The 27,652-nt window shown below is 41.6% G+C and overlaps 1 protein-coding gene across 7 annotated transcripts in view; it reads right to left on the bottom strand.

Moving 5' to 3' along the window:
• Positions 1-27,652, bottom strand: part of ATXN7 (ataxin 7) — a 137,482-nt gene that overhangs the window by 5,496 nt on the left and 104,334 nt on the right. For all 7 annotated transcript variants that reach the window (XM_034956827.3, XM_063602795.1, XM_063602797.1 and 4 more), the window contains 7 exons: positions 16,588-16,840; positions 14,310-14,569; positions 13,724-13,806; positions 8,411-8,676; positions 6,363-6,561; positions 5,878-5,999; positions 261-1,239 (listed from right to left, as the gene is read on the bottom strand). In XM_034956827.3, coding sequence (XP_034812718.2) covers positions 261-1,239; positions 5,878-5,999; positions 6,363-6,561; positions 8,411-8,676; positions 13,724-13,806; positions 14,310-14,569; positions 16,588-16,840 — 2,162 coding nt within the window. The remainder of the gene's footprint in view (positions 1-260; positions 1,240-5,877; positions 6,000-6,362; positions 6,562-8,410; positions 8,677-13,723; positions 13,807-14,309; positions 14,570-16,587; positions 16,841-27,652) is intronic.

Raw genomic sequence — 27,652 nt, 5'->3', positions numbered from 1 at the left:
GCAGCTCTACTAAAAACGCATTACTGTAGTTTCTTTACTGAAGAACATCTTCCAAAGGCACCAGAAATTCTGGCAGAAGAGCCTGTTTTACCTTCATATGGCCGTGAATCTTTTTTTTTTTTTTTTAAGAAGACACCATGAAGCTGAATATCTGTTTACAAACCAACCAACCAACCCAACCAAACACATTTCTGAGCTGGCAAAAGATCTTAAGGGAGAAGAAATGGGCATTCCCATGGGGCTCACAGTCCATTTCCTACCTGATGAAGGAGGGAATTGTTCATCAGTCCTTGTGCCCCTGGGATGGTGCCTGTGTGTTTCATGTGGACGTTGTTCATGGCTGGCACTTTGGCAACCTTTGTGGGTTTGCTGCTGCTGTTGTTGATGCTGCTCGAGCTGGGTGAGCACTTTCTTTTCTTTCCTATGAGTTTGTCTAGAGGAGTGTGTGAGTGGGAAAAACTGCCGTGGGAGTTGACAGGCAGTTCATTGGACTGGTGAATGAATGGCCCAAGAGAAAGAGTAGAATCACTGCTGTTCACCATCACACTCATCCTCTTGATGGATTCAGCAGGGCTCCCGGTGGGGGGGCCCCTCCCTGACTGGTCATGCCGAGCGTTCACCGCATTTGCTTTATTCGTCACACAGTTGAGGCCGATGCTATGGGAAGATGTTACCGTTGAGGGGTAGGGAGGCCCAGAGTGAGCCACACAGTTTTTCCTAAAAGACTCCATGGAATGAGAAGAAGAGGAGGAGGAGGAAGAGGAGGAGGAAGAGTGAACCAACAGTGGGGAACTGTTTTTGCGTTTCTTTCCTGAGCCGCCACTGGTACTGCTACTGGCATTTTGACAGTTAGTGCTGTTACCAGAAGACTCCTTGGGCCTCAAAGATTTGCTGGATTTCAATTTCTGAGGTTTCCTGGACATGGGGGAGGAAGGAACCGAGGAAAGGCCAGAGGGCGTGGAAGGGGATGAGGATGAAGAGGACACTTGTCTGGATTGCATACTGCACACAGGATCCATCACCCCTGAAGCAGCAGGCTGTGCATTTAGTGTGGTTCCATGAGCTGGTACCGATTTGCTATTTGGGGAGATGCAGGTAGATGAGAGCAGGACTGGGGATGTAGAGACGGTGGCTGCTGCCAGATAGCTGACTCCACATTGTGATGTCGGCACAGAGTTTGTCCGGTGAGGAATACGTGTGGAGATGGGTGAGGTGGTACTGGGCACTGGTGGGATTTTCCTGAAAAAAATTAGAGGACAGTGAATGACACTGACCACAGCCATTCACAGAGACTTTCAGATGGCACCACCCTCTTTGCTTGTGACAAAGAGAAACCATCCACATCAAAGCAATCACTCTGAACTACAAAGCCAATCCTGTCACCTCTCTCCTTCAAATTCTTTAATGCCTTCCTGGGGCTCTTACAGAACTGTATGTGTGCAACTCCCCGCTGCTATTGCCCCAGCCTCTAGCTCCACCTCCCACCCCCAACGCCCCCGTTCCCTGCTTCCAGCCACTGTACTTCCTTATATTCTGAGAAAATGCCATGACCCAATACCCCAACTTCTGCTCATCCTTTAAGTGTCGGATTGCTAATCACCAAATCCTCTGCAGAGAGAGTCATCCCCAGCTTAATTACCGTTGCAGTCCTAGTGTTCAGCACAGTGCAGGAAACACAGAAGGCACTGAATAAATGTCGAGAGAAGTCCGGAATGAATGAGAGAAAAGGAAGGGTGCAGCTAATTAACAGCAACTGCTAGGTCATAACTATTGGCCTGAACAAGGGAATAAAGCCCCACAGTATCAAGGGATATTCAGCATGGTGTTGTAACAATGGATTCTGTTAAGAATGTGTGGGCAAGGTATTTATTAGGGGATGCGGAAACCATCTAAATTCAATCCAGGGAGGGTCTCCTTTTATTTTAGCTCTGAATCTTAAATGTGACAGTAACAAAATTTCAAAAACTTCTTTGGCAGAATTTAAACCGAGGTGGCAGAAGAGAAAAAGGCCTGACTGGAAGGCAAGTGCCAGGATTGCCTTGATCCTGACTTAAGGGGTAGCCCTGGCTGACCTGGCCACTACCCCAGTGAGAGAGCTGGCCTAGACTGCTGCCCAGGTGATTTCCAGATGCTTTTAAAGACTACTGTTATTAATAAAATGAATTAATGACTGCAAGTATTTGCAAATGCTTTAAAAATCCCATTCGGCCAGGCGCAGTGGCTCACAACTGTAATCCCAGCACTTTGGGAGGCTGAGGCTGGTGGATCACTTGAGGTCAGGAGTTTGAGACCAGCCTGGCCAACAGGGTGAAACCCCATCTCTACTAAAAATACAAAAATTAGCCGGGCATGGTGGTGTGCACCTGTAATCCCAGCTACTTAGAAGGCTGAGGCAGGAGAATCGCTTGAACCAGGGAGGTGGAGGTCACAGTGAGCTGAAATCACACTACTGCACTCCAGCCTTGGTGACTGAGTGAGGCCCTGTTTCAAAAACAAAACAAACAAACAAAAAAACCCAAAACCCCGTTCAAGGGTACAGCTCTGGCCTGATGTTAGTGCTTCTCAACTCCAGCTGTTGCACATTACAGTCACCTGTGGAGCTTAAGCCACATCCATAACGATTACACCAGAGTCTCTGCGGGGAGTGGGGACAGACATCAGTCATTTCTAAATCTCTCCAGGGGATTCTAATGTGGAGCCAAGATTGAGAGGCTAGGCTCTCTCTACCCGCACTACTCATAGAGGAGGGTGGCAGGCAGTGTCATTAATTACCTGAGAGGTTGGTTAGGAAAACTGAGTTCCTGGGCCCCACCCTAGAATGATGCATCAGAAGCTGCATGGCAACAAGGCCCCTGGGTGATTCTGGAGCATTCAGAAGCCCTGCTCTAAATGAAGTCCAGGCCCTACTGCTCATTGGGAGCAGTGGCTTCTCATGACCACCAGGTGGCTCAGGAAGCCAGGGCCTAAAGACCAGGCTGCCTGGAACCAAATCTCGAGGAAAGGAAAAGCCTTCTAGAGCAGGGAAGGATGTGGATCTCTCCAGGAGGCAATCACAAGTTCCTCTTAGAAAAGCTCTTTTAAGTAGTTAATTACTCTTTTGTGTATAAAGAGGCAAAGTAACAATATGTACTCATACTGACTTGTGTTTGCATAAATAAACTATGTAGAGATACATAAAAAATAATAAAAATGTCTGTGGGGGCTGGGTGGAAAACAAGCATGTAGGAGACAGGAGGACTCAGGGTTTTCAATGTATGCCTCTTTATACTCGTTTTTCCTTTTTTTTTTTTTTTTGAGACGGAGTCTCGCTCTGTCACCCAGGCTGGAGTGCAGTGGCGCGATCTCGGCTCACTGCAAGCTCTGCCTCCCGGGTTCACGCCATTCTCCTGCCTCAGCCTTGGTTTTCCTTTTTTAAGCCCAGTGATTGTATTACCATTTCAAAAAAAGTAAAAAAAAAAAAAAAAAAATACACCAACAAAAATCTTTGAAAACCATCCCAGCCCCTTCTTAGGGAATATGGGATACTGGTCCCAAATCAACAGAGGACAAGCAGTTCACAGAAATCATAGAAGGTGGGCAGTGGCCTTTCAGGTTATGGCCATGCTGCAGAGAAAGTGCTGGTCTAATTTCACCACTGGCCTGAGACTCCACAAACTGAAGTTTACTCATTTCATACTCAATTCCCACCTCACTTACCTTCAATTTTACCACAATAACCCTGTAAGGAAGGATTTGGGGCTGAGCCAGTAGGGTGGGACCTGGATCACTTTGAAAGTTTCCTTGAGGGCTTCAAAGATGCCAGGTGAGAATAGTTCTCTGGATGAGAAGTGCTGAGCTCCCCAGAGAAAATCTCAGGGGCTGCCTGAAAAGGCCGCCAGCACTCCTATGTTGGGAGGCAACATGCACCAAGTTCCCATCTGCCCCAAGCCTATGTGTCAGCTCATTACTGAGCAACACGTCCCTTGTTGCTGTAGACTTTTTAAAAACCAATGGTCATGCTAATGGAAAGGGTTGGCTTCCTTCTCCCCGGAAGCAAGTAGGCAGCCTTCAGACAGAACAGAGTAGACAGCAGAGTCGACCTTATGATCCTGCTTTTTAAAAAGTTCACATCAAGAGGAAAGTCTCACTATACAAGCCACTAGGAACTGAAACTATCTTTGCCCAAACTGTTGGTCATGAGCCACATACCAACATAATGTGGATAAAACATTCAGAAATCCATTCTAAACTCTTAGGAGTACATTAAACCCATAGTTTCATGAGCTCAGTGTGCTTTCCAAGTCCCAATGGGTAGTCTGAAGAAATATGAAGTTGAGATTTCATGTATCTTAGGGAGTTCTGGTGTGGAAAAACCCCTGCAGAACCCCCAAAACCAGTCCCCTGATTCTGTGTCTAGCCAGGGACAATGTTCCTTCATAAAGAAGAACCTCTTATCTAGCAAGAACCAGAAAGAAATATGAAAAAGAAAAGCAGAGTAACAGTGCTCTGAATCTGGTGTTCTAAGGAAACGGATGTAAGTCCTGCTAATGATCATGGAGATGGTTCTTTGGGTTGCAGACAATCCAAGGCCTCCGACCAGCGTCTGACTTTATTAGGAAACCAAGGCAGGGAGTCAAATGAATGTACTGGCAGAGTCCATTTAAGGAGGCACTAGTAAATAATGCCCAAACAGAGGATCTGGGATGGCCTGGGGATTACTGGACAGTCACTTTAGCAAAGCTTACTATTCACCAAAGTCACTCCCACCGAATACTAGTTCTCCAAGATGTTCCCCTAAAAAAGATTCCGAGGTGAAAACAGCTTGGGACATGTTCCACATTATACATGACATGACATTCCCTGCTTCAAGAGTTACAAAGCACAGTGCCCATTAAGGCTCTGACAAGTTCTGCAGTAAAAAACAGAACCTTTTTTTTTTTTTTTTACAGGAAAGGCTGAGTTAAACCTTTTTGGCCATGGAACTCTTCTTCCACTTAAAATCCTGTTTGGGAAGCATTAGGTACATAATATCACACAAGGTGTCTTAAATTGCAAACTGGAGCACATGGCTCCTCTACCTAAAACCTTCAACACTGAAACAATTTCAGTGTCACCTGGCCCCTGCTGGTTTCTTGGACCTCATCTTGTACTGTGCTCAATTTCTTGCTATTTCTTCAACAAGCTGTCTTTTCTGACTTAAGACCTTGACACAGCTGCTTCCTTCTGCCCAGAACCCATTCCTCCCTACTGTCCCAGTGACTGCTGTTTCTCATCCATCCTTCTCAGTTCAAGGACTGCCTCTTTCTTCAGAGAGGCTTTCCCTGAATCCCTCTGGCCTCTATATTTTCAGCTCTTTACTTGAAAACATGTTACCTCTAGGTTCAATTCCTGGCCCTACCACTAACTTGCTGCATGACACTGTATCTCAGTTTTGTCATCTATTAAAAAAACAAAACAAAAAAAAAACCAGGGGTGGGGGGAGGGTATAATCATGGTCACCTGACAGAGAATTGTGAATGTTAAGTATATTTAAGTTGTTTGGTGTATAGTTGGCTCTCACTAAGTCTTGGTGATTGTTATTGTTTCCATTCTGTCACTTAGGACAAGCTATCATCTCCTTATTCTTCTGTAGACTAGTTTTTTTCTCCCCTTACCCAATCCCAACTAGACTGTGAGCTCCATACATGTGGGAGTCCTTCTGCTTTGAATGCCAGCACCCAGAACAATATGTAGTTGTGGGGTAAATGAATGAATGAATGACAAGGCACCTTCTTCTCAGGGCCAAAGGCCAGTTTTGTTTAGATAAGCATATCTTCATAACATTAGTCTCACAGGAAATAAAAGACAATGCAGCACTGTGTAAAGTCAGCTCCTCTCCCAAGAACAACAGGCACTCACTTCCATAGCTGTGCATTCAGATGCTTCTCCACCATGAGGTTGAGGGCGCAGCGAAGTCGATTCCACCTGGAGTCAAACACGTAATAGCCTCTTCCAATCTGCCGGCTCCCAAATGTGCAAAACTGCAAGAGAAAACATAGCCGCGTGCTTGCTGACTCCCACACTGGCATGCCCAGTCAGGGTTCTAGATCCTTCAGGAAAGGAGCTAATCAGGAAAGACAGAACTGTCTCTGAGTACCGGAGGCTGTGAAGCATGAGAGTGACAATGCCTAGCCCTGAGTGTCATGGAAGAGAAAGGGAAAAAAGCACGAGATGTCCCCTGTACAGAGTGTGTGCTGCCTCTGGGGCACCCTGTTTTGAACTTCTCTCACACCTTGACCGCGTCCCACACATACGGGCATGCCAAGATCCCTGGCGCGCCCCCCTGCAGTGCCCTGTCCATGCTGTGTGGGGAGGGTCAACGCGGGGGTGGACGTGGAACTTACAGATGCTGGCTGAGGATGATGACCTGAATAATGACAGTCCAGTTTTTCAACAGACTCTTCTTTGTCATCGCCTTCGCCCTCCTCACTGGATAACCGAGAAGCTGGCTCAGTGGCAGGCAGGGGAGGGTGTGGAGATTCATGGACTGGAGGAGGGTCAATGGGGGCACTCCCACCTTGCTGAGCAGGGCAGCCTGGAGGCCTTGGTGAGTAGAAAGTGCAGCACGGATCAGATCACACACCTGGGAATCAGCCACCTTAACTGAGATACAACAGTGTGTCCAAAACAACCTAGCAGAGGCCTGGGTTCCACCTCTAGCACTGGGGGAAAACAGATGCTGATCCAGGTGGCTTGGGAGTAAAGGAACCTCTCTCCTGAACTGCAGGATGTTAAGTTCAGCTGTTTGCCAGATACAATCAAGGTAACTTAGAATGAATCCTTTCTATTGCCATTTGGGTGGTTCAGATCCCTCTTCTATTCTCCCCCAAAGAAGGGGAAATACATGTGGAATTTAACAGAATTCTTTGATTCCTCTTCAAATTTCAACTGGATTTGGTTTACCTACACAATAAATGAAACATAGTCGTCCCTCGGTATCCATGGGGAATTGAGGCCAGGACCTCCTGGGGATAGCAAAATCTGCAAATCCACAAATGTACAAAGTGGCCTGATATAAAATGGTGTAGTATTTGCATATAACCTATGCGCATCCTCCCGTATACTTTAAATAATCTCTAGATTATTTTAGTACCTAATACAATGTAAATGCTATGTAATGTATTGTTTAGGGAATACTGAGACAAGAAAAAAAAAAAAGCCTATACATGTTCAGTACGACACAATTTTTCTTTCCCCAAATAGTTTCAATCTGCAATTGGTTTAAACCACGGATGTGAAACCCATGGATACAGAGGGCTGACTGTAATTCGCAAAATGCTCTAAGATAACCTAGGAGAGACAGGAGGTGATACAAGAATAAGGTGGTATTACCACTTTATGTGGATAGCCTACAGCCTCTTACTCAAGGGCAGTAATGTATTTTTCCTACACCTACAATGGTTTCTGGAATTAAGCTTACATTTTTCTAGATGCAAAAACTTCAATGAGAAGATGACCAAAGAAAGGACTTGGGGAGGAATCTCTGGCCAGGTCCTGACCACACTCTGAGGAGCCTCCTCTGATGGCTCCTCCAGCATACTGCACAGAAACCACAAAGCTCACGTTGGGACAGGCTCTAACAGACACCTGGGTTTCCACGAGGGAGATGCTTCCACCTTTATGCAACCATTTTAAAGATCAGACAGGTGAGGGTGAAATGGTAAGCAATAGCAGCCGAGGACTGGCACATTCCTCAGCAGAAGCTCTTGCTCCCAATAAATGAACAGCCAACACTGAAGCCCCTCTTTCTCTATGCCTTTCTCTTTCCCTTCCCTCTGGAAACTAGGTACAGTCTTTACTTCAACTTGGTTCAGTATGTAAGCACAAACACACACATATTCCACCATCACTGTCTCTGAGGTATGTGTATAAGTTCTCATTAAAACACTCTGATCCACTGTTTACTCTGCTACTAAAATGCTAATACATGCTTGGGCCAAAGCCCCAAATGAATGAATGAAAACACATTGATAAACGGATGCTGTAAAAACTCAGGCTAAACGGCTTGTCCCTAGCAAGAATTCCCACTGTTATATAAAGACAAATGAAAAGGAAACTGCTGCCAAAGCCATGTGAAGAGTTCCTGTCACTAACCCGCAGGAAGGACCCAATTTCTGCCTGCTCAACAGAGTTGAGACACTTGATGTTCAGCAAGTATAGAGCAGATAACTCTAGCTTTATTTTGCTGCTTGCATTTACAACCAAGAGGAGCCCTGGTTGAAACTTACTGAACTCAACCTTTTCTTTTTTTTTCATAGTAAAACTCCTTAAAAAACTATCTCCACAGTGAGCCTGAGATATGTTTCTCAACATCATGACCATACTGAAATTTTACAGTATCTGCAAGTCTCATCTCTGAAGGTAGGAGAAAGAGTTGGAGGGCTTGGCTTACCTTGGAAGACTGGGGGTGTGAGGTTTAGGTTTACTAGCTACAAAAGGCTTTGATTCGGAAGGAATCACTCCGTGAAGGTTTTGGTGCGGCTCCTGTGACGTTCTAGGAGGGGCGGGATGCGGGTCCCTGAGAGGCTGCGGTGGTTGCTGAGAGTCCGGATGGCGAATCAATTCCTTTTCCCTGGTTTTGTTTTTGTGCTCGGCTAATAACACATCAAATCGTTTTCTTCTACCCTGGACAGCCCTGCGCTGGGTTAAGGAATGTGTCTGTGGACCAAAAAAATACAGAAACTGAGGAATCTCATTAATAATTTTTGGTCTGCCTTATATCCCAAAACACCACTCCCAATAAATAAGCAATCTAGACCATAAGCATAGTGAAAGGCTACTCAGCATTTGATAAGCTAAAAACCTTAAGAGCCCATTATTTTCTCCCTAGCTAGACTAGAAGCATACATTCTAGGCTCTAAATGCAGAAGAATCTGGAAATGTTATTTCCATCAGAATAAAAAAGATATGTGAGCGGTGACACCTGGTATGTAACTAAGAGCAACCATTAGTGCTATATAACAAGTACTCATGTTTTGTGACACAACAGCAATTTGGTTTTGGGGGCTCTTATTGACTCCATTAGAAAAACCCTCTTTGGACCATTTAAAATTTTGAATGTTAATGTAAAGGGAAGAAACAATCATTCCATAAAACATGTATCAGAAAGTGTTCTTTTAGTAACTTCCACAGAATAAAAATTAAACACAATTGCGTCTATTCCAATGAAAATGCCATGCAAAAATAAAAACAGAAAGTGGCCCAAAGCATTCTGCAGACAGACTGCCACAGCCAAGGAGCACTGGACAGAAGATGAGGCTGAGAAGAAATGCTATGAACAGGAAGGGAGACAAAGTAATCCCTATAGATAGACACTGGCTATGGAAATTAAGGAAATGGGATGGACAACACCCCTGGGTCTTCAGACAATGTCTAATTTCAGAATTAAGAAATGGATACACAGAGGAAAAAGAAAAGTCAAATTATGGCAGTGTTTGTCTTAAGGCAACCAATACACACACCTGTGATTGAAGCAAATCTTATAAGAAAATGTGTCTGTAGTCCAATCGCATTTCATAGTTACTGGCATTAAAACAAAACAAAACAAATAAGCCTAATACTATTGCTAACAGAAGATAAAGTTGAATGTACAAGTGTGAACTGGTCAGAGTTGGGCAAATCTTATTGGCAGTTGAGTCCAATCACTCAAGTTAAACCTGACCATTCCATACTGCTGAGATCTCAGTCTGTAAAAATGCAAGGAGATGCTAATCCTGAGGAGTGGATGAGTTTACATGAGCTACAGTGGCCCCTAATCACATATCCATAAACATAAATGAATTCACCCACGTTTCCTTCTTTTATATTACAAAATACTGTAAATGTGTGTGTGCATGCCCCTACACATAATACAAATGTATTGGCATAGTTGGTACAACTTTAGGGACTTAAAAAGGGAATTATGCTTCTAACTACCATTTTCGGTTGAATAACACAACCCACCTCCTTACGAGACACACTGCAAACTATGTCTACCTAAATAATTTAACCTGGCACAGACAAATGTGTTTAGCTTTTTACATTTTTACTTGATTTTCTTTAATATGGAAAATATCCGTAAGAAAGTAACCTAAAGACCAGGAACTTTGTTTTGTTTGTGTTGTACCAGCATCTAGAAGAGTACCTGACACTCAAATGCTTCAAACAAAAAGTTTATAAAAATAATGGCCCTCCAACGTGTGTTGAAAGAACGAATGAACATATAATATTACTGGTCCACCTGCCTGTCTCTCCAAGCAGATGTATAAACCTCTCCTCAGCTTGAATGTTCCCGGTGCCTAGCACAGTACAGCCAAATGAAGAAAGCAGGCAGATACATTTTCCCAGCTCAGTTTGAAGCCTAAGTAGGGTTTCCACTGAGCTGTGAAGAACATTCCAAACAGAAATCCGATAGGGGTTGCCCAAGGCTCACAGGATAAAGACTGACTGCATAACTAGGCTCCGGAACCCTGCACACTCTAAGACCCTTGCTTACTGCTCCCTGCTCCTTTGGTCCCACGTACCTCTTCTTCCCTCTTTCTGTTCAGCCACCTGGCTGGCTTTAAGGTTCTAAGGAATTTGCTCTGCCCCTGTCACAGAGCCTTCACACATATTGTTTCCTCCACCTCTCCTACCTCTCCCATCCCTCTCAAGCCCAGATAAATCATCATATTGATTTCAGCCCAATGTTCCTATGGCAAGAAAGCCTTCCCTGGAAAAACTTCATTTTTGCAGGCTTTCATAATGTAGTCCTCTCATCTTTTTATAACTCATCAGTGGTAATTTTACAGTTATTTTGGTGATTAACACTCTCCATCTCTTTCATTAGACTGTAAGCACCACAAGCATAGGGAACACGTGGTTATTGTGCTAAACCCTTTATTCCCTGCGACCTAGAATGAGTGAGGCCTGTGCTCACAGATGTATGTAATAAAAAGTTCTACAATGAGTGAATGGACAAAGGCTACAGGAGTCACAAATCTCTCTGCGTGGAAGGCACAGAGGACTTTCGATGGGATATTAGACAGATGAAGAAGTGAGAAGGGGCAGTGAGGATGGGAGACAGACAACACAGAATGAGTAATGGGAATGAACAGCAGCAAATCCCCTGACGGTGAAGAGAACAGATAACGTTCTAAGTCTAAGACAGAAGAGACCTGGCAGCAACTTGGGAAACACTCAGGGTAGGGACATGCAGGCATGTTTAGCCCTACCAAGCTTAACAGATTCAGACCAAAGTGAAGGCAAGGAAAAGGAAAAGAACTGACAAAACAATGAAAAAAAGTCAAGTCATCCTGTAAAAGGGCAGGCCTGGTGGATGCTGCATTTTCTGCCAGTTCTATGCTGATCTCATGACAAGCTGGGTCTCAAGACTTATTAATGCAATGACAGGCTTAGCCCAATGCCATGGAGAGTAATGACACCCTTAAAGAAGGACGACAAGGGTAGCATATATCATTTGAAAAGGAAGATGTGAGAAAAATGCAGACCCATTCAAAGTCACTCCACCTAGCAATAAAGGCACAGGAAGAATGCCAGTCAAGCTCCTTGAAGATTTTGAGTTGAAAAAAAACTTTTGGCAACCTCACTTCTGGGTAGTTATCCAAAATAACTGAAATCAGAATCTCAAAGAGCTATTAGAACTCCTATGTTCACTGAAGTATTATTTATAATAGACAAGATGTAGAAACAATATAAATGTCTGTCAACAGGTGACTGGATGAAGACAACATAGTATATACATACACTGGAATACTATTCAGCCCTTAAAAAGAAGGAAATTCTGCAATATGCTACAACAAGTATGAGGTAAGCTTGAAGATATTATACTAAGATAAATAACCCAGTCACATAATGACTAAACACCGCATGATTCCACTTATGTGAGATCTATAATCAAACTCACAGAATCAAAGACTAGAGTGGTGGCTGCCAGCGGCTGAAGGGAGAGCGAAATAAGGAGTTACTAATCAATGAGCATAAAGTTTCAGTTATAGCAAGATGAACAAGTTCTAGACATCTGCTGTATAATATTCTTTCACAGTCAACAATACTGTCTTGCACACTTAAAGGTGTGGTTCCCTGCCACGCTTTGTAAACCACTGAAAAAGAACATCTTGGGTTTGAAAAAAGCAAACCTCATTGCCCACAGGTACTGTATTACTGAGAAATCCATGTTACTGAAAGTCAGGTAGGCAGGAAGAGCGCAGAAGGAGAATGGCAAGTTGTGATCATGATGTGGACAGGGCTGAGGCATGCTTTCACACATTCTCTTAGGGACAGCTGAAACTGACATAATTCTACAGAACTCAGGTGGCTATCTTCATACACCACCACCAATACACCACTGTGTGTCCAATTAGTACCCTATACAAAAAAAAAGCAGTTTGTTTTATGAGAGTTTTTAACCTAGAAATCCAAGGATGGGCTTGGGGTGGGGGTGTCCATTAATCCAAGATAGAAAAATTCAGAATGTGTATGCGTATGCACTATCTTATTCTCGGAAGATGGACCGTGGTTTTTTTTTTTTAAAAAATGAGATATTTAAAGGTACTCTTGACCAACCCTTTTCCCCAAAAAGGTTCTGAACCACTGTTGTAAGACAAAATCTATATACTAAAATTAAATTAGAAGCTTAAAGTAAGAACCACTTAAAAATTTCCCACTCCAGAAGATTGTAACATGCCTCCACTGGCTGGGGCATGGGGCAGGGCCTGAAGTCCTTTATTCAAATACACTTTAATAAAATTTAAAGTAAAACACTAACAATTTTATTAATTTTTAGAAGAAAATGCTAACTTTTATCATTTTTACTTCCTCCCTCTAAGGTTTTAAAATTACATACTTCAAAGCAGTGACTCTGAATGCTTCTTGAACCTATCTGGGGGGTAGCTGGGGACACCCTCCAGAGAAATGCACATCAACACACAAGCTCATTTATGTAGAGGTGTTCACTGATGACCTGAAGCCACCCCACATCAATAACCCATACTTTTCAGCAAATATACCTTATTAGCATACTGGCATTTTAAAAGAAGTAAGGAAGACCCCAGAGCAAAAAGGAAGACCATTACATTTTCTTAGCTTGTATATAAATTATTAATATATTTTATCTAGTTTTTTTTTTTCTCTTAAAAGAGATGGGTTTCGTAATGTTCTCCAGGCTGGACTCAAACTCCTAGGCTCAAGCAATCCTTCTGCCTCAGCCTCCCCACTAGCTGGGACTTACAGGCATGCCTGGCTTGCAGTATTTTTTTTTTTTAAACTAGAAAACAGGGATATTTCAAAATCACAGATTTTTTAAAAAGTGGTTCTTTAAAATTTAAGACCATGGGTGACACATTTTTTAAATGTTCATACACACGCAAAGGCAATTTCCGGACTTGCTTTAAGCCAGTATAATTTAAAGCACAGTCAAGGGTAGCCTATATGGAAATATTAAAAGTTTTTAAAAATAACAGACTGGGAGAGAACACTATTCCTGTGGATACAACACTGCTCATTAGAAACAAAACCTCTGTCAAGATTATAATTTATAACAACGCACTTCACATTTTGTCAATCTGAGGCTTTCTTCAACAGAACCAAGTTATTCCTTCACCTACACAATTCACAACAATCCACAGAGCATCTTCTCTGGGTTAGAGAGACTGTGGGAGTAGTGTGGTACATCCCAGTCACCCATGTTTATCAGGATAGTCGGCTTGACTTTCAGGAGTCCACCTACCTTGCATGTCAAAGACCGGGTGCAGGGCTTCTTGGTGTCGAGATCAATAACCCCACAGTGGATGTCAGGATCAAACTCTCTTTCTGTCAAAAGAACACAGGCATTACATGTGGCCTGACAAACTCTCCTCCATGTATTTTTTAAGCAAGAAAATAGAAGAAATCAACAGTTAGATAAATTATAGCTGGAATAAAAGCCACATTATCAATAAAATAAAAAATATACAACGTGTGAGTGCTGCAACAAAGCAGCAACATCACTAAGACAGGGGGTGACTACTGCCATCAGATGATAGAAAAGATATTAAGTCTGTATTTCTTCCTTCAGAAATATACCACTAGAAAGCTACTTTTACATGACACACACACACACACACACACACACACACACACACACACACACACACTCTCATGCTCTTTAAAACCCAAGAGTGAAGAGAACAAACATATTAACTAAGGAACTTCCTCCTAAAGCTGAAGTTGACCAGTTTTAAAAATAGGAATTCTAGATTGCAGTTGATTTGCTCCCCACGAATGCCCATTTAATATATAGAGAAGCATTATGAAGAAAGAAAATTTGAAGTTACCTGATAATCTTTTATTTAAAAATTTCCTATTATTGGAATTGTCTTCAGGTTTCTTTTCCAGAGTGGGCGGTGCAGGAAGCCCTTTGCCATTCAGAATCTGTCCAGGTGAAGGCAAGGTTGGCTTTGGTATTGAGGGGCAGTTAAGGCCAGGCTTGACTAAGGAACTCACAGTAGCAGGACAGGTTGGCCCCACCGCAGATTTCAGTAGTGTGCCATCCATTTTCGGATGAATCTTTTCCACTTTCACAGAGGGTGTCATGCTGTCACAGGAGGAAGTGAGAAAACCAATGCCTGAGTGCCTCAGCAGCCCCCAGGTCAATGGTGAGCCAGAGGGATGAGGGTAGAGCCTGGGCCTACCCAAGCGCTGCACAGGGCCAGCCTCTTGGAAGGCTCCTTATGAGTTTTGTTAGTAAGGTTCATACTAATTAAGTCTATAAGCCCTTCTGGTGAGGCAAAATCCTCAGTGGACCATCAAATTTGCCTGGTCTTTCATCATTTCAAAAAATTTTACACATTAGGCAATGGGAAACTTAGACCTGATACCCAATGCAATGCAATTTCTATAAGAAGCAAAACATGAGAAGGTCTAAAAGAAACAAAGACTATTTGCAGAACCCTTGGAGAATATCTTTTGAGGACTGCCATTTGTAAGAAAGGATTCATCAAAACAAAGTAAACTTCTGAGTGAGCAAATATTTCCAATAAATGTCACTAAAGACTTATGAGAACTCAAACATGCTAAATAACATATCTGCAAGAAGAGGTTCTTTGCTTCTGTCAATAAGGGAGACTAGTGTTTAATAAATATATGTTGTGTCACTAAAGTGGTAATTCTCCAGTCCTTGAAAAATGTTTCTATGACAGGAGCTTAGGGAATACCTGTGCCATTAACAAAGATATGAATCTTGGAATCTTACTGACACTATCATTTTGCTTGGTAAAACTGAAAATACTGGTAGGAAGCTAACAACTGGCCTGGTTCCTATCTAAAGGCCTAGCTCTAAGTAAAGAAGATTTGAATCAATGAGGTTGTATAAACTTTGTTCAGTGGAGTCAGTGCTCTAACAGCTGTTAAGCTGGCCAGTGACTTACACACTACACTGGCACCGTTTTTGGCTTTCAGACTGCTCCCGGAACAAAAACCAAGCTTGCTGTACTGTACTTCTGACAGAAGAACAGGGGCCGGGGGCTTAGCAACCAGGACAAACAGCCCCAAACAATTGTACCTGGAATAGCCTGACAGCAGTAGAGAGACTGCAAGATGTCACATCCTCTCCCAGCTGGCAAGGTCCTTATGCAGCAGCAGGTGCTGGACCCTACCCTGAGATTAACCAGGTTACCAGATCTTGGACCTACGATGTGTGCTATACCCTCCAAAAGCAGGCTGGCCCAAGAAAAGCCATCCGTCACCAGGCTGAGGGATGCCATGACAAGGCGAAGTATGTTCCTATTGGAGTGCATGGCTGCTCCCTCACGTGACCTCAAGAAACCTGTCAATCTACTGAGTGACCATGGAAACTTGCCAAAGCCATGCCTGGCAGGTGTGAACTTCCTTCAGTCTTCCCTCATCACTGCTGTGATGTGAACCTAAGGCTGAAGGGAAGAAGCACTGCTTCCCTATTTGCTCCGTAGACCCCCAAAAATTCTACAGCAGCATCTGGGAATCTCTGCATCTTTTTATCATTACTATTATCCACAGCAGCAGTAGCAGGAGTGCCAGTATCCATTTGTTAACCGTCCCCTATGGCCAGACACTATGCCAGGTGCTAGACATATATTAACTAAAATATTCTCAATAACCCAGCATAGTGGCTGTTATTCTTAGAGAGAAACAGTGCCTTGCCCAAACCCCTACAGCTAAGAAGTGACAGAAATGGGACACAAATCCAGGCCTATGTGACTTGAGGCCTTTTTGGACAAAACTCCCCCACCTCACGAAGCTTCCTTCTCCTCATCTGGAAAACGAGGATAGTAACAGTACCTATTCCATAGGGTTGTTGTGATAAGTGACATAGTACACACATAGAGTTAGGTTTCAGTAGCTAGCACACAAGAATGGATCAATAAATATTAGTAACCTTATTATCACTGCTATTACTACTCTGAAAAGTTTCGTATGACATGATAGGGAAACATCAAGAAACAATACAACATACATTTGAATTCTTCCCCAAGTAGACTCTCTTTTATATTACTCACAGGCACTCTCACATGCCACTAGTGTACGCAGTTCCATTTCCAGCAGGTAAGCTTTAAAAACCCTCTTGGCCATACTCACATTCTACCATGGGGAACTCTACTTTGCTGAATGGGATGCATTGGCCTGGTGTTCCCCCTGAGCTGCAGTTTCTCTTTGGGTGATTTCAACAACTTGGAACTTGATGAGGATGCGCTAAGAACACCTCCACTGGAAGAACGGTTGCTTCCACTTGCACTGCCTCCTTTGCTTTTGGACAGAGAAGGGAAGAAGGAAAATACTGAAGTCGGAGGAACGGCCAAAGGCGGCTTGCTGGATGAGCTATGTCTTCTTTCTGAAAACGAAAACAAAGAAAAAAAGACATCATGTTTTAGGCAAATCTCAAATGTAATTCTGGAAGAATTCCCTGAAATCAATATATTCAGGTTAAAACATGTGTCGTTAAGTGAAGGTATGTTAAACTCAGCAGCCTTCAGAAATGGCTCATCTAGTCCCCACAGACTTACTTAGCATTCTAGGAACGGGTCCTTCTGTTTCTGAAGTATCTCAGCATAAAGAGTTTTATCACATACACCCATCAGGAAATTAGACAACCATCGTAAACATGAGAATATTGCCTTTTGGGTTTTGCGTGCTAAAAATGAACCTCATTGGCTCCAACTTGCATTAAGAGAGAGGAAAATTATTCATTCATCTGCAGAGCTCTGCTAAATGACACTGCAAGCAATTCTTTCTTCCTTTCTAACACAGCACCTCTCTGATTTTCATAATAGCAAAATCTTAAGAAACAAGCTGTACCTTCTTTTTTTCCCTGTCACTACCCACCAGCATATGACACCAAATAAGAATGTTTCTAGGGTTATCTTATCGTTCCCTAAGAATCTGTGCTGAAATTTTCCAGTGAATCATTTCACTTCCCACCCCCCCTTTTTTAATAATCTCACTTGACTACAGATGGCATAGCTCCGGTTCACACCGCTAAGATGCCAAAGGCGCAAGACAAAAATACCACAAATAGCTACGCCTGTTTTTTAAACCAGGAAGTAATTCATGGTTAAGTATAGACTACAAAGGTTTAGCTGAAAATAAATCTATCCACTGGAGAATCAGGTTTTCTTACAGTAAGGTAATCCATACTAATATAAATCAAGAGCTGTTGAAGAATGTTACCATCAGAAACAAGTAAATTATTTGGTAACTTTATCCGCTTGAGTACCTTAGTGGCTGCCTTTAATTAATTAATTTAAAATTACACATTTGCTTAACTCTAAGTTTTAAAATGCATGTGATCCAACATTGCCTTATCACAATACAGGAGCTATGTAAGTATTTAAAACATTAAGCACATGATGATCAATGACCACAAGTAAGACTTCAATGGTTTATTTCCAAAGATCTTCTTATAGCACTCCTGAGCTTCTTGGTAAAACTGTGGTGACTTATTCCTGGAAGGGCATTACTTCAATGATGGCTTATAAAGTACTTAACTGTGTGTTCCACATCAGGACAAAATTATTATCCTAGCTATCTACAGACAAAATTCAAATTTCTATTCTCCAACTCAACTACACAAAGGCTACAATCAAGTTAGGAAGGTTAAATTGATAGTGATTTATAAGTGCCTTTTGCTTTTTGTTCACCCCAAAATGAAAGCTGTGTATAAGGAATAAAAAACTAAAATAAATTCAGTTCGGCAGTTTTCCAAATTTGGCATCTGAAGATGTTTTTAAATTTAGTTTTTCTCTCTTTTATGATCCCAAACACTCTGAACATACTTTTAAGCATCAGCACTTGTCAGCCAGGATTGTAAACATGTGTTTGCAGTTCTGTCACCTGCCTTAGACGATACAGCTTCTGTGGGCCATGTCTCCATTGTCTTTCTCTGTAAGGCATGGGACAGAGGTCTTCAATTAACTTCTGCATGACTAGTAAAGCTTTTCTTGTGAAAAGGAGTGATTTTGGAAGGCCCTAGACCAGTGGCTGTCAACCTTGGCTACCCACTGGAATAACATAAGGAGCTTTAAAAACACTGATGCATAGGTCCCTCCCTCAGAGACTGAGTTAATTCGTTTGGGGTGTGGACTAGGCATCCAGATTTTTGACAAGTTTCCCTGTCTGATTCTACTGTGCAGCCACGGTTGAGACACTACAGTAGACCAGGCTAATGCCTCAAGAACCATTAACCACAGCTGAGTAAGTTATCATGTGCATGGCACTGAGAATACTGCCTGCTACAAGGCACTAAAGGGTTTGTCAAATGAAGCTCACCACTACTACTTGTCTTGAATTAGTGTTTTCCAAATTTTCATCAACTGCAAACTATTTCCATCGTTCTTACCAAAGCTACATAAAATACTATTTTTTTAAACTCAACATTTTAATTTACATTATCAATTCTATCATCTCCTCCTCCTTACTCTAATACTAGCCAGTCTCTCATGGGGACATCATTGGTATTTCGGACAGGACAATTCTTCATACAGGATTTCAGGATGGTTAGCATTCCTACTCTCCTACTGCTTCTTCACCAGTAGTGCCCGTCTGCCAAAGACAACCAGAAACCACCCCCTAATCCATTTCCAGATGGGCCCCAGAGTGAAGCAGGGCACCTCTACCCTCAGCTGAGATAGATTTTTTTTCCAAAACAATAGTATCTGTGAAACAGTAAGTTCAATAAGCTTATTATATAAACTGAACATTAAAATATTCATCCATGTTTATCTACAAAAATCACCTTGTGTACCCCCTGAAACAGTGCACTAAAGGAATAGCATGTCTGTGATATGAAGAAGACAGAGAAAACCCTCAACTAGAACTCTGACTTTTAAGAAGTACACTCTAGGTATCAGAATTCTCAAGCAGGTGTCTCAGAGCAAATGTGTGATGTATTTTCTTTGAAGATCAAATGATTAGATAAAATTCTCAATCGAATTAAATACCCTCAGTTCTGCTATGAAGCTTGTTTTGAGAATGCAAATGCATTCCAAAGCCACCGATATACTAAGAAACAATTTGAACATACTGAAATTTTGCATTCGCTTTTTCATGATTTTTGTCTGTAAGAAATACCAGGTGAACACAGAAAACTATACCTGGCTGAAATGAGCCACGTAGGAAAACACAAAATGCACACCCCCTCAAACTTCCACCATCTACCTCAGTTCACCACCATGGGTGTTATTAACCACACCCAAACACAGCTGATGCTACAATTTTTCATCCAATTTCAGATAACCTCCTTCCATCACTTCACAGTCAAGCTGCAACCCTTCCCACGCCTTCCACAAGCAAATGCCAGGTCTTTTCAAGGTAACTGCCATGTTTATTCTAGTATTTATGTATTTTTTTTTACCATTTAACATTTGTAAGACTGTGCTACCCTTTTCATTAGGTTCCTATGTTTTTCTGTGTGTGTCACTGATGAGGTCTTTGAGTGTTGTGCCATAACCCTGTTTTCCCAATAAGCCTCATGTGGTTTTTGTTGCGTAATTTTGCATTGTGCAGTAATTTTTTAGGAATGCATGTTGTGTTATAGCAGAACTGACTGTAACTTTAAGCTTGTCCTTTCAATTTTCTATTCCCATCATTGTCCATCCTCCCCGTTTTCTTTGGTTAAAATCTTCTTTTCTTGCCTATTAACTCTTAATATGGAATTCCACTAGAAAAATCAAGGTTCAAAGCTTCTTAAGTTAAAAGTCTAATGATGTATCGATAATATTTCCAAAAAAGTCTATTTTCTACTTCAATAACAATAAAAACTATTTAAAAACTAAGAATGACAATCTATCATGTGAATTTTTCATTCACTAAAACTTGAAACAGATTGTGTGTGTGTAGTGTGTGTAAGTAACTGAGATTCTGGCTGAAAAGTGCCAGCTCAAATTCTTGTCATGCTACTGAATTATCATGGACTGGTAACTTACTCTGTGAAAAGGACAGCATCTGGCTTTCCCCCCACAAGAAAGCAAGAAGGAAAAACCAAATTTATTGTAGTTGAGTTGGACTCCCCTTATCCTTTCACTGTGAGCTCTTATTTTTCATAGGATTTTAAACTGGGCATCTAGCTCTAAAAAAGTGTTTGCTCCCAGATCAGAAGAGAAGTGGGCAAATTATAGGTGGGGTTAGGGACCCTATATTAAGTGGACAAAGTGGTGGCCAGATGCTGAGCACAACTGCAATGTGGTCTGCTGAGGAGTCCAAGTTGAGTTTTCAAAGCGCTCCTCTCTCCAAGATCTGGCACCAGCCCAGAGAAAGCACACTCTGTCCCTGAATGAGGAGGGCATGATGAATGGCTCCAGCAAGGGAGAGACAGGCCGACTGACAGACAAGTACAGACACAAGAAAAGAGCAGAGACAAAGAAAGACAAACATGCCTAAGTGTGTATGTGTGTGTTGTGCTGGGGAGAAGAGAGGGAGACAGAGCTTCATGGGGCTCTTTCCCCTTGTGGCTTCAGTACGTCACATGGCAAGGACAGGATATTAGTAGTGGTGTAGGAGGGTGGACAGCTCTCTATAGGTCTTCCAAAATAGAATGCAACCAATACTAAGCTTATAATTCTGAATTCACGCTGAGATTTTTTTTAAATTATAAGTATTAACACCCAGGTACACACCAAAAAGGAGTTCAAAGCAAATAATTAGATCTTTTTATATCATAAATATTGCTTTCAAAACAACTAAAAATAATTTACAATGAGCAACTGTCAAAATTAGGGCACAAATCTAAAAAGCAGTCAAAACAAAATGTAACTCCAAATGCTAACATTCATACTCGAAAATAATCTAGAAGGATATATGTCAAGCTTTTTAAAAAGTGGTTATTCCCAGGATTATGGCTCTATTTTTTAAAACATTTGTGTATTGTTTTTCTATAATGAATACAGTTTACTTGGTTATCAAATACATACTTCTAAAGAAGAAAAATTTGGTGTTCTGGTTTCAATTTTACACATGCCAAAATAAAGCAAGGCATACTATCATTCCTGAGCATAGTATCAATTTGTCCCATTCTCAACGGGTATCATGCAAGTGGCTAACTACTAAGAAACCCCCACAGAACCTGAATTAAATATCTTCAGTTCTGCTATAAAGCTTGTTTTGAGAATGCAAATGCATTCCAAAGCCACCGATATACTAAGAAACAATTCGAACATGTTGAAATTTTGCATTTACTTTTTCATGATTTTTGTCTGTAAGAAATACTAGGTGAACACAGAAAACTGTAACTGGCTGAAATGAGCCATGTGGGAAGATTCAAAATGTACACCCTCAAACTTCTACCATCTACCTCAGTTCACCACCACGTGTGTTATTAACCACACCCAAACACATCTGATGCTACAATTTTTCATTCAATTTCAGATAACCTCCTTCCACCATCTCATGGTAACTCACAAGCTGCAACCCTTCCCATACCCTTTATTCAGGGCTCTTTTCTTATATCTTATTAAACACTTTACTAATCTTTTATAATCCAAACAACTGGCTGATGAGAAATCTCACCTTCAAGAACAACATCATCAACAACAGCTGCTACCGTGTACTGTGTAGAAACCACATGCCAGGCACCATGCTACGGGATTTACATGGATTATCTCATTCAATCCTGACCATCTTTCTAACAAAGTAGATACTATTATTAACCTCACTTTCCAGATGAGGAAGCCAAGGCTTTTAAAGGACTCAAGTCAGTTGTCCAACATCACATGGTTACTTAAGAGGCAAAGATGGGTGCAATCCCAGGCAGGCTGACTCCAGCACCTGGGTGAAAGCACAAGGCAACTTGCCTGCTCTGAAATGGCATTATTAGCAAGTCATAATACATGATGGAGGGGCAGGGATAAAGGTGAGGGCTGGGGCATAAATCAGTAAGAAGCCCATCTTCCCTAAGTGCTGGGCAAAATCAGGTTGTTAGTGTACAAGTCTGCATAGGCTGAACATTTGTCATCGATGACAGTTTTTTGGTATATTCAGGGTGGGATCCAGAATATGTTTAAGGGAAATCCAGATTGTTTTCGATTTCATCTTTCCATTTTGGAAGTTGCAAAGCTAAAAATCAGCTATGGGTGTGTCAGCCAGTGTAGCAATTCCCTGCTTGGAGGGTCTTAAAGCATCCAAGATGGTTTTGATAGAGGCAGACAAATGCCTAGAAAGACAGGGGAGGGTCTCTGATGAAACCCCACCTCCAAGTCGAAGACAGTTTAAAGCCTGAAAACCAAGCTACAAGTTAAATCCTAGGACTGGATTAAGAATTTGTCTTCCCGTTTGGGATGCTTTCCTCTAATTGGTCCCCACCCTTCACCTATTTTTATATATACTTACCCTTTCCAAATTGGTTTTTCTACACTGTCATGCCCACCTTTGAGTTGTGCCTTCCCTTTAAACTTTTTTGCATACTCACAAACCAATCAGCAGGCACTCCCCATTCTGAGTCCATAAAGGGCCCCAGAACCAGCCACATGGGGGAATTATTCCTCTCTCCCTGAATCCTCTCTCTGCTTGAAAGCCGTTTTCATTGCTCAATAAAATTCTTCTCCACTCTTCTCACCCTCCAATGTTCCACGTATCCTCATTCTTCTTGGGTGCAATTCAAGAGCTCAGGAACTGCCAAACACAGGTACAACCTTAACACAGGCAAGCTGCGGCACAACCAGCGTGGCCGAGGGAGACCCAAGCAGGGCATATCACTGGCCGGGCATCCCTGGTTTGCAGAGTGACCAAGAAGAAAAATCCTGCATCAGTTTGAAGAGTGAACTGTGACAGAATGTGCCAATTGGGGCTGTCTTTATAGCTTGGCTAAAAAGAATCAACTTACACAGTTTCCAGGTGAGGATGCTCTACAAAGGACCATCAGCAAACACCTGCTCAATAGGGTAAGGCTGGACCCACCAACCAATACACAACACAATATGCATGCTTCGAGTCACTCTCAGGTTGTTTATGGTCACCTTCCCAGCAGAGGCTCAGGACTGTTGGGCACAGTCTTGATATGTATGGGTTGAGTAATCAGCCTGAATAGAATCCAAATCAAATAAAAACACTTTTTAAAAGATTACCTGAAAAGGGCAAGAACTTTACAGTCAGGGATATGTGGGTTCATATCCTTGCTCTGCCACTTACTAATTGGGTGACCCTGGGCAACCAGCTCACTCCATCCTCGTTGGCAGCGTCTTCAGTTGCCAAGCCTACTTTGCAGGGCTGCTGTGGATTAAACGATCAAGAGTTGCAAAGCCTGCAGCACAGAGCCTACTATGGACCAAGTACTGGGAACACATCAGCACATAAGACAGAGGCCCCCTGTTAGCTTGGCTGATGCCAGCTACAGGCTTGTTTATTTAGACAGAAAAGTACTCACAAATAACACCTCCTGACTTCTAAAGGAGGTAGAAATCACTTAAGAACAAACCAAACCCTCTTTACTGTAAGTTATCTTCTCCAGTGTGATAAGGATTTAGTATACATATTTTTACATGCCATTTCAGGAAGATATCAACCTCTTCTAAGATAGGAGCTCAGGGGAGCAACTTTAAGAATTCATCTAAAAATCAGCAAATTCACACCAAACAAAAAGAACATTCATTCAAGCTAAAGTTATTTTACAAATAAAAGGTTGGCTCACTTTCCTCACAGAACTCAGAAGACACTCAGGAAGAACTGCAAGTAGAATAAAACGAAGATCAAGTCTCAAATTCAGTTTACAGATCCAAAGGTGGAAATTTTGGGCAGATTTTCTAAGTAAAACCCACATATTTTTCTTTAAATGAAACTCACTCACACTTTCAGATAGACTCAGTTAAGGTTAAACAGAGTGTGCACTCTGCATGGATGGGCCTTATGAGAAATACCAATGCATGCTTCAAGGAATGCATGACTTCATGCCTTCTGACAGCTCCATTCCACAAACATCCCATAATGATGCCCATTTAAAGCAAGGACTTTCAATAATGAAGGTTATACATGGCTATAAAATGTAAAACATAGGTAAACATGCACACAGTCTTTGGCCAGTCACAGTAAGTAACAACGCATGTATCAAAAGCTCAGTTTAAAAACTTCAGGTCATTCATTAAGCTGTCCCTTCACAAAATTATTTATTGTTTATTTTTACGTCCAGGTTGAAAAGTAACTGCAGCTTGCTATTATACAGCTCCCAATTAATCCAAACTGTCATACTCCATTTCCAGGCCACCAAACACAACTCGTGAGGTGTCAATTGGCATCATGTGTCTTTCACAAGGATTATAACTCCTTAAGAAAACATCCAAGAGCAGGACCTGAGGCAAACTAGAAATAAAGACTGCATAAAACAAAAACAAAAAAAACTCAGCACTTTTTTCTTACACATCTACTTTGCTCCAGACTAGTGTTTTCCCTAAACTTTTGTTATTCACAACTAAACCGTATTTTGGATCCTTTTCCAAATCTGCACAATATCTAGACCATTATTTACTTAATATATTTTTTAAAATTCAGTGGCTGACTAGGGACTAATTTAGCATTATCCTAAGCAATAATATCTCTGAAAGAATGGCTTTGTATTTGATGTAGGAGTTTTTTATATATATATATGTATATATTTTTTCTCACGAATATTAAAAAATATTTGGCATACCATTGAAAATCACACCATGGACTACACATGAACATCAAGCATTTAATATTTCCTCACTACTTTCATTGTTGTCAACTTTTCCCTCTAAATTTTCTTATTCTTCTTAAAAGCACTCACATGTGGCCTGACAAGCAAACATGGTCCTACTCCATCCACTCTTTGTAGTCCCAGGTCCTTTTTATTCCTAAATCTGCTTTATCTTTGATCCAATTTCTTTATGTTCCCCAGGCACTTGATGAAACTATTCCAGAGAGAGCTGAGTGTAGTCTAATTGCTTAAAAGGAAGCAAGTCGGTGGGACTGTCCCTGGAACATTCAACTCTCAAGTTGGGGAATTCAGAACTGACCTCTGACATGCAGTGCCTCAAAGGACAATTAGCCAAAATTGGGGCTGGGAGGCAACTCCAGAGCATGCTTAGGTGGGTTACAAATGGCACTGGAAAATACTGAGAAAGAAAAAGTCCTTGCCACAAAGCTCTCGGCATCATTTCCACTAGAGAGATTTAACTGAAAAGGATGATTTCAACACTGGCTGCCCTAACAAATTAGTCTCCAACTGCTACCTCTGCCAAATGCATCTCTCCTCCCCTTAATGCGGAGGTGCCTTTAAACTAAAACATAAGGGGAAAGTGCAGAAAAGAGAGTCATTTATAGCACTTGGGCCACTTGAAACAACTTTTCACCAAAGGTCCTAATCAAATTATCAAGCTCTTGAAGTCAGCGCTTTATGACATAAATAAAGGCCCCACTAAAGTATTCGGGTCTCCTGGCATTTCCACGTCTCTGGGCAGAGTGCGCACTGCAGCATACCCATTCACACTGGCTGCATGAAAGAGAACAGATCACAAAGGGCAGATTACAAGGGAGAACGACTCCACTCCAGTGGGGGAAGGGACAGGCGTGAATGGATTGTAAATAATGTTGCTAAGAAAGGAGCAGAAATATGGCAACCTCAAATAATCCTCTTGCCAGGAATTCTTCCCAAAAGGACTGTTCTTTCTAAACTCTGCTTTCAAGTATGTGAGAAATATGAAAAACTTATTGAATATCTGGGGGATACTCCTTCCCTGCCTAACTTGTTGCTTTTTGCAAACATTTGTAAAAGGGCTTTAAAAAAATCCAAATATTTTATCGAAAAATACGGAATGATAAGGAAAAAGAGGAGGTACAGAATGTTACAACAGTTGATCACCTCAGCTATGAGTATAACACCCTTTTTTTTTGTCTTTCATAAAACAGCTTGTCTTACATAAAACTGAGTGGTCTGAGTGATCAATCAGTTCAGTTCCTGAAGGACGCCCTTTTTATGCTCCTGCAACCCTGTTCAAGGTGCAGACTTTTGACCAGAGGATTATCATCCTCTCTAACACATGCATACACACAACACTTAGGGAAAGTACATTTTGGGAAAAGGATGCTGTTGCTTTTGAGTGTTAACACAACCATCCAACTGTTTATGCCACCTCTGTGATCGTTATGTCACTGTTTCTGACTACAGATACCACACAATGAATGACATGCTGGCTGACACTTCTACTTTGCTAACAGCCATAAGGACTTCTCTCTGCTCTCTCTGCTATCCTCAGAGAGCACGGTGTTACCCAAATGATGCTGACAGAGTACAGCAATAAATCACCCTGGCCGATTTATTTGACCTCACTATCTGAGTGATGCACATCATTTTGTAAAATTTCACTCCCCTTTCTCCCTCTTACACCATCATTCATTGAACTGTTTCTATACCTCAGGTATACAGGTGAGAAGAAAAGAGAGAGCCAAAACGAAAATCCACCAGTCTCTAGCTACTTTTGATTCAATCCTCTATGTGTTAGGGAAAAGAACACTTTAGAATTTTAGCAATTTACCTTTATAAGGATAGACTTCCAATTTGTTATACTATCTGTAGTTCAAGCATCAAACATACTCAGTCTTTACACAAGTATCTCTATAGTCTCAATTTGGTCTAGGTCATTGTTTTCCCAAATGAAACATATGGGCTATTACCAAAATGCTAAAAGACAATTAAAAAAACAAAACAAAACTATGCCGTTAACCACTCCAATCCAATTTTTACAAAAACATAAAAAGAGAGAGAATAAAAGGAACCTGGTAAAACTCAATTTAGAGGAGCTGCCTTGTTTTTGTTTGGTTGTTTCTGTTTTGTCTTTTAAAATAGAAATTTCTGTGTAGGAATCCCAACAGGGAGCATCATCTTCCCAGTCCAACAAACAAGAGCAACTCTGCAAGGTACAACGAAATGACAAAACTATCTGCTGAAAAGTGCTACACTGAGCCAGTCACAATCCTTATTGCCATTTTCCACTGGTTTTATATCCTTTTTATATCACCTTATTCTGGGTGGAGGAGGGCAGAATACCTGAAGACCAGAACATGGAAATAAGAAAAACCTCACATTTTGAACACAGCCTTACAGATTCCTTCATTATACATTCTTTTAATAAGGAATGAGTGATTAATTACCCAGGAATGCCAATGTTTTCAATGAGTCTGCAACACACATTTATTTTTTCTGAAG

Source organism: Pan paniscus, chromosome 2 (genome assembly GCF_029289425.2).
Source record: "Pan paniscus chromosome 2, NHGRI_mPanPan1-v2.0_pri, whole genome shotgun sequence".
Lineage (NCBI taxonomy): Eukaryota > Metazoa > Chordata > Mammalia > Primates > Hominidae > Pan > Pan paniscus.
This window is presented reverse-complemented; position numbering and strand designations above follow the sequence as displayed.